Genomic DNA, 7107 nt, shown 5'->3' with positions numbered 1-7107 from the left:
TGGCACAATATTAAGGATTTAACCCTTGTGCTGCCTTCGGGTCACATGACCCAAAGATTCCTAACGAACCATCGTTGTGTACCCAATACAAAAACAAATAAAAATAATTGTATTTTGACCTTCGCAATGTGGGGGCCCAATGGTTAAAAGAAAATGCTTCACTTTGTTTTTGTATGCGGTAAAGTTGTCGCAATACGAGGGTGGGTCAGAATGACTGATGGGTCAGAATGACCCAAAAATAACACAAGGGTAAAGCAATGATCATGTGGTGTTTATATATCTGTCGTTGCCCCCCCCCCCCCCCCCAACACACACACACACACACGAGTGATTGTGAGTTCCAAATGTGTCGACAATCAATACTTCTTCCTTTCTTTCCCCAGCAAGTGTTTTCATCTCACCTGCAGAGCCCATTAACATAGAGATAGGTAGAGGACATCTTTATTGCTTAACACACTGCTGCACCCCAGGAGAAATATCAAGCTGAAGGGCAACCTCCCCCATGTGGATGTAGACTAATGCACATTATATTGCACTGAGAACCTCTCCTGTGTTGACTTGAATAGCAGGGCCTAGATTTCTTTTTACTCTGAGCTCTGAGCTATACCCATCCCCATGTTCTACCACTGAGCTATACCCATACCCATGCTCTACCACTGAGCTATACCCATCCCCATGATCTACCACTGAGCTATACCCATCCCTTAACAGTAAGTTGGAAACATTATTTGCTTAGTAGAATCAGGGGACAGACAGAAATTGACATTCACAAATTGTCAGAATATGTACTGTTGGAATGATGATAACCACAGTGCATGTGGATTTACTGTTCTTTTCACCGGTCTATATCTAGCAAGCAAGCATCCTCAATACAATGGTATTGACATGTAGGTAAGAAGAAAATGAGAAGACAAAGACAGAGATCAATGAGGAGTTAATAATCAGATTACCTGTAATCTGCAGAGAATAACTTTCTAGTTTATTTACGAGACATACCCACTTTCCCAGAAGTAAACATGTAAGAAACAGGTGGCAGGATAAGGCGAGGTAGAATTTTTTTTAGGAATAAAAGTCGACACATAACATTAGCGCCAATTCATAAAACGTTCTCTTTTATTTAGAAATTCATGACATTTTGTGATGTGATTCAAAGAATCCTGTAAAAGATTGTCATAAAAACACTGTCTGTTCAGTTGGTAAGTCTCCAAAAAGATGTAGCTGAGACAAAACACGTGCATGCAATATTTTTACATTCAATGTAACCAAAATAGATTTGATTACAAAATATAGTATTTGATATAAACATCTAAATAATCCTATTTAACAAGCAGATTCATCTCATCTCGAAAATCTACAATTTAAATATTGTTCTCCTTTAGAGTGGTTTTACTAAAATAGCAGAACAATGCTGCTGGTCATATGGCTAGCAAAAATATAAATATATTTTTTGTTACTCTACCATTGTATTTTTCACTTTCAAATACAAGTGTAGTATAGATCTACGTGAGAGCTTAACAGATGTGAATGTTTGGCTTGAACGTTCTGGAGGACAGAAAAGTGTTTCTCTTTTCGGGAGAAGCCACATGGGTTCTCTTCTGAAATGCTCTGCAAACGGAGCATAGCAGCCTTTTAGCATTTCAAGTCAATGACAGGAGAATAACAGTAGGAAGTGAGCCAGAAACAAGATGTCAAACTACGGTGACAAGTTTGAATAAGAGTTCTTTCCAGAGACATCGGCGGTGTCTCCAGGTGGGAACAGACTTATTAGGGGGATTCATTCATTCATTCAACAATTGTCGATGGGTTTTCTTCTCCCTAACAAATCCACACTGCTCAACTACAAGGGTGATGAGCTGTAAGACACCAGACAGGTAGTGATGGAGGAGAAAGAGTGTTTGTAATCTCTCCTCCTTCAGCAGAAAGGTGCACACCCACAGCAGCCGAGGGCTACATCTAAAATGGCGCCCAGGAGTCGACGCGAGAGGCAGGAAACAGTTGGAATTCAGAAGATGTGAGTTACACTGACGGAAGGCTAATCAGGATCTTCAGAGAGAATACTCAAGAGACTGTAATTTTGGAGGATTGAATGTTTGCAGCTCAACATCCATCTTTTCTATCGGGATGGGACGTAATCTAGTCAAACGAGGGACAGAAGACGAGGAAACGTTGATTGGTTTCAAAGTGATGAATGGCTAATGTCAGGAAAGTAATAAACTGACTGATGAGCTCCTGAACACTCAACATTAAAACACTCTCCAGCTAAAGTACTTTGGCGCCCCCTATCATACTTTTTAGATAGGTACAGTACTGTCTCGGTAAGATGTCATTCTTGAAATTGCCCCCAAAAAGGGCCAAATACTATATTCATTATATGTAATTGAACTAAACATTTGAAATACTGGCACAGCACTTCTACTGATGCCAATTCTTGGCAATAAACACGTCCACTCTTCACAACAATGGGCATTGTTTTCTATCTAAATTTCAGCTCTTCAGTGAAGAAATTCCCTGATTTGGTCCATTTCCATCAGTAAAGTTATTGCTAAAGATGTCATTGTCCCTCCTTCAAAATAGACATATACAGACACTGGCAAACAGTGAGAATTCATGCTGATGACTCAAAGTAACAAACAGTACATAAAACATTTGCATACTGTTCAAGCAATGACTCAACCTACTTTGACATCACATTCACATACATTCAGTGAGAGTCAACCAATCTAGTTTCAACCTACACCTCACTTCTGGTCAATAGCTATTTCTACAAGTTCTAGTTCATATGTTCTTAAGTGAGAAAAGATATGTCATCTTTCCCTGACATCGGTTGTGTTCAAACTGACAATCTTACATGTGGAGCACAACTACAAATGATCCATTTACCCTGCAACACTGGGTGCCACGGACTCCAGCTCATTAGCCAAATAAATAACAAATCCTCTATAGCATGTCGGCCACAAACGAGACAAAACGTCATATTCCGTGACCTCAGAGGGCAGAAAAGCAGAAGTGCTCTGTGACAGCGAGGGAGCACACCGGGAACACGGCCCGCACGGTACGCGCCGTCTCACGGCCAGTTCAGCACGACGCGCGCACGAGTGGCGAACGCAACAAAGACCTTCGTGACGTCCGTATGGCGTCACGTAGCAGCATGCGAGAGTCGGGGTTCGAGCGCGTCGTTCCCACACGCGTGTGGACTTGCACCTGAGCGTTGGGGATTCACAGGGGCTCAACGGGCGCTGAGCCCCTTTCTTTCGCGTATCCCCTCCAAAAGCTCTCGTCAAAAGGCAGCTAAAGCAAAAAAGGAGTACTGTGGAATGGAGATCTGTCGGTCATGGTTTTGATATAGCACCCTATGCCTTTGTGTGTCGAGTGCACTTTCTTGCAAGAACATACACTATTCGGGGCATAAAAAGAATGGAAAGCATGGTGCAGTGAACAGGTAACAGTATTGTTGGATCTGTGATTACAGGCCACTATCTGCATGGAATTTGGAATAGTTAAAAGGAATGAGAAACTCTTGAAGGTAGCTTAAGAACGTAGTCAAGTAATGTGATATGAGCAACCACTCGGCAGGTAGGTGAGCAAGGCTGTGAGGCCAGCTTGTGGAACCGACTGAAAAGGTGAGAATTGCGTCGCCGGGGAGGGGAAATGATCCAGAGGTAAAAGAATAAATCAGCAATATGTACAGTGTATGCATGCCCACTATAAGAATCCCGTCAGGCCTACAAACCAACACCTAACTGCACCAGAACACACCATGAGTACGGAAACATGCAGATGGGTATAAATAACTTGTTGTTTCAGCATCTAACAGAACATTTCTATAAAACACAGACTTATTTGACTATGGGCTACACTGACACCCTGGCCTGATAATATGACCCTCTGTTGAGCACTAAGACCACATGTTGACTTACTAAGAGGTCAATGTGACCTGAACATGGGACATGGCCACCTGATACACCTGCTGCCTTTAGCAGCAGTCAGCTAGAACTCCTGCAGTCCAGACTGTCCATAGCTAACCTGACAACACAAACCCCAGAGGACACCCCTATTCCTAATCCCATTTGGACCGCCCCTCCATTCAGCTAGATGAATGTGGTGGAACCTTCCATTGCATGTGGAGGGGTTGTCATGTCATTTCCAAGTTTGGCTCAGGAGCAGGGGGAGCCAGAGGAGGCCGACAGGGTGCAGACAGGGGTGGGGAGGCCGTAGAAGAGGGGGTCGGTCATCGGGAAGAGGAGGAGGAGGAAGAAGAGGACGCCTAAGACGTAGCAGCTGAGCACGGTGAGGCGGTGTTGGTGCTCCAGGGCCGTGCCCAGGGCGGGGAAGCCCATGTAGTTACAGAAGGAGTGACACAGCACGGGGCCCACCAGGTGACCTGAGGACACAGGAAGACGGGCATTTAGCATAGCACACAGGGGGACAACTGCAAACAGGACTCGGTCCTACGCAGAGGGACAGCTCGTTAGCATAGCACACAGGGGGACAACTGCAAACAGGACTAGGTCCTACGCAGAGGGACAGCTCGTTAGCATAGCACACAGGGGGACAACTGCAAACAGGACTAGGTCCTACGCAGAGGGACAGCTCGTTAGCATAGCACACAGGGGGACAACACAAAACACGGAAGGGAGACACCCTGACCTGTTCTGATGAAGATGAAAGCGGTGTAGGCTCCAAAGACGGCCGTGTAGGAGAACTGGAACGCTGCAACGTCAAACACAAAACTCAGTCGGCAGTCCTTCAGACGGCTCTCAGCTGTGAGACCCGAAAGGGCTGAGGCCTAAAAGGCCAGATGGCGTACACAGAAGACGGAGACGTTAGGAAGGTTCCTTCCGTACCTGCAGACAGAAAGATCCCAGACACGGTTCCTTGCCTGAAGCGTAGCAGCTCTATCACGTGATGAAAGTGGGCTGCAAAACACAACACAACCCCACAGCAAACATCAACACACTGACACTCGCACCCGGAAGTGCAAACAACTCCTTCTGAGGGAGGATATCCGTTTTGCAACTTTCCTTTGCGCCTCCGCTACAGAGTGCTGGATTGGAACGGACAGACTCACCCACTCCGAAGAAGAGCGGGCAGGTGAAGATGGCGGTGGAGGGGCCGGCGCAGGGCACCAGCATGGGCAGCATGCAGGCTCGGAACACCAGCTCCTCCGTGAGGGGAGCCACCACCTGGTTCCTCAGCCAGCGCATGTCACTCAGACACAGGGCCCAGAAACAAGGGTCTGTAGGGGAGCAGGAGGAGAGCCGGGGAGAGGGAGGAGGAGGTGGGCAGGCAGGAGGAGGAGGAAGGAAGAAGAGCAGGAGGAGAGCCCGAGGGAGGAGAGCAGGAAGAGGAAGGGAGAGAAAGAGAGAAGGAAAAAAAACAGATGGGGCTTTTTAGTAGTACAGTACGGTTTGTACACACGTGTGTGTGTGTGTGTGTGCAGTTACCTAAGACCACTCGTATTCCATCCATGAAGCCCCAGGGACAGTCCATAACCAGCTGGATGAGAGGCCCCAGAAACAGCACCTAGCGACACAAACACCCATACTCTTATCTCGGATGTACATATTGTAGTTGTGAAAAGAGTTCATGGCAACAAACCATCTATATTTCCGGCACCTCATGTCACACGTTATTTATTATGCTGTACTCAACATACGGTATATCAATCTACTATATCAACCTATCTATCTGAGCACTGATGTGGTCGTGGAGTGCTGTGTGTTACCATGGTGAGCAGAAGAGGCAGCACGATGGCAGGGAGAAGACCCTCAAAGCGGACCCCCATCAGGGCCAGTAATGATGGGCCAGGCTGGAGAGGGAGGGACACATTTCAGTCATATTCATGTTTACCTTGGCATTATGTCAGAGATTTCTTTTTATATAATAACGTTCAGAGCTTTTTATAAACAACTATAGATAGTAATAGGCTCCCATCGTTGATGCCCTGAAGCACAGATCAGTAGACAGGCTGAAGACATCACGTCTACATGGCAAACCGGAAGTGATTGCGCAATGAGTGCATAGTCCATCTGGAGATGAGAACAGAAACTCTAAATTGGTGCGTTCGTTATGTCACTGTCACTCATACTCACACTGATGCCCGTGTATTCCTTCCATGCCCATACAAAGACTGGCGACAGAGCGGACACGATCAGGACACTTGTGAAGCGTCGTTTTATCACAGCTGGGTGGTCCCTGCACGAGCACACACAGACACATTTGCACGTGATGGATCACAGGCACACGTGTCAATGTGGCAATTTGTAAACAAACCCCCTTTTACTGGGGATATCGATGAAATACGGCTAGTTATGTTTGTTTGGTTAACCTAGCAGTGCAATGCATTTAGTTAGCCAACTAGCGTTAGTATATCTTAATGTCGTCCTGGTAACCTGAGTCAGTAGGTGCTAGAGCATGCCGCTTCCGTATTAGCTAAGCAAGCTAGAAAGCTTAAAATAGCCTGCTAAGCCAAGAAAGGCTGAGAATGGCCAAGAAAGTATGGTTTAAAAGGCTTACCTGGGCAGGTCACTTCTCCATACGTATAAACTCCCAACATAGGAGCAGGCGAGCAGCAAACAGGACAGAATTGATACCCAGCACAATCCGTCAGGAGGTACAAACTCGCCATTGCTGCTCATCGGCTTGGACACAATATTTGGCGTTAAATCGTCATCCTCTACCATGGCGGAGCGTCTACACGAAGATATTAGTTAGTGTTGTGTTAAATCTTTAGACACTTAGTGAAAACTGTTCTTTAAGCAAGCTGTGCAAAATTATTTGACGCTGACAGTCCACTAAACATATATTCCTGGCGCTGTGTTTTGACGTCATTGCGTGGCGTCAGGCGCACACCTACACCTTTAAATGCTACTGGCTGGTTATATTGTTGCCATCGACATTATCATTGTGTGCAAGAGCGTTATGCTCCAGAGTGGTAAAAATACATTATTTTAGTTATCATGCTTATTTTATGTATTCATTCCAACTATGTGTATGATACGTGTGTGGGCTACTGATATCATGCTGCTTTTATTGGCCTCATTTATATACTTTTAATTTATAGGCTACATCTCAATTCTGTCTCTCCACTCCAGTGGCAGTTTACTA

At 45.6% G+C, this 7107-nt stretch overlaps 1 protein-coding gene across 1 annotated transcript; it reads right to left on the bottom strand.

Moving 5' to 3' along the window:
• Nucleotides 1-1090: 1090 nt before the first annotated feature.
• Nucleotides 1091-7042, bottom strand: rce1a (Ras converting CAAX endopeptidase 1a). The gene is made up of 8 exons (XM_084691109.1): nucleotides 6517-7042; nucleotides 6093-6195; nucleotides 5726-5809; nucleotides 5445-5523; nucleotides 5069-5236; nucleotides 4845-4916; nucleotides 4648-4710; nucleotides 1091-4381 (listed from the first exon to the last, which is right to left on the bottom strand). The coding sequence occupies exons 1-8, from the start codon at nucleotides 6681-6683 to the stop codon at nucleotides 4155-4157; spliced, it is 963 nt and encodes a 320-aa protein (XP_084547235.1). The 5' UTR covers nucleotides 6684-7042; the 3' UTR covers nucleotides 1091-4154.
• Nucleotides 7043-7107: the final 65 nt, after the last annotated feature.

This window comes from Hypomesus nipponensis, chromosome 25 (assembly GCF_054491055.1).
Source record: "Hypomesus nipponensis isolate SF chromosome 25, ASM5449105v1, whole genome shotgun sequence".
NCBI lineage: Eukaryota > Metazoa > Chordata > Actinopteri > Osmeriformes > Osmeridae > Hypomesus > Hypomesus nipponensis.
This window is presented reverse-complemented; position numbering and strand designations above follow the sequence as displayed.

Excerpts from the sequence above, each read along its gene's own strand:
- rce1a (XM_084691109.1), bottom strand. The coding sequence starts at position 6,683 with ATGGTAGAGGATGACGATTTAACGCCAAATATTGTGTCCAAGCCGATG. Across the intron at positions 4,711-4,844 it reads TGGGATCTTTCTGTCTGCAG|CGTTCCAGTTCTCCTACACG; the intron begins GTACGGAAGGAA and ends TTGACGTTGCAG. Across the intron at positions 4,382-4,647 it reads TTTCATCTTCATCAGAACAG|GTCACCTGGTGGGCCCCGTG; the intron begins GTCAGGGTGTCT and ends CTGTGTCCTCAG.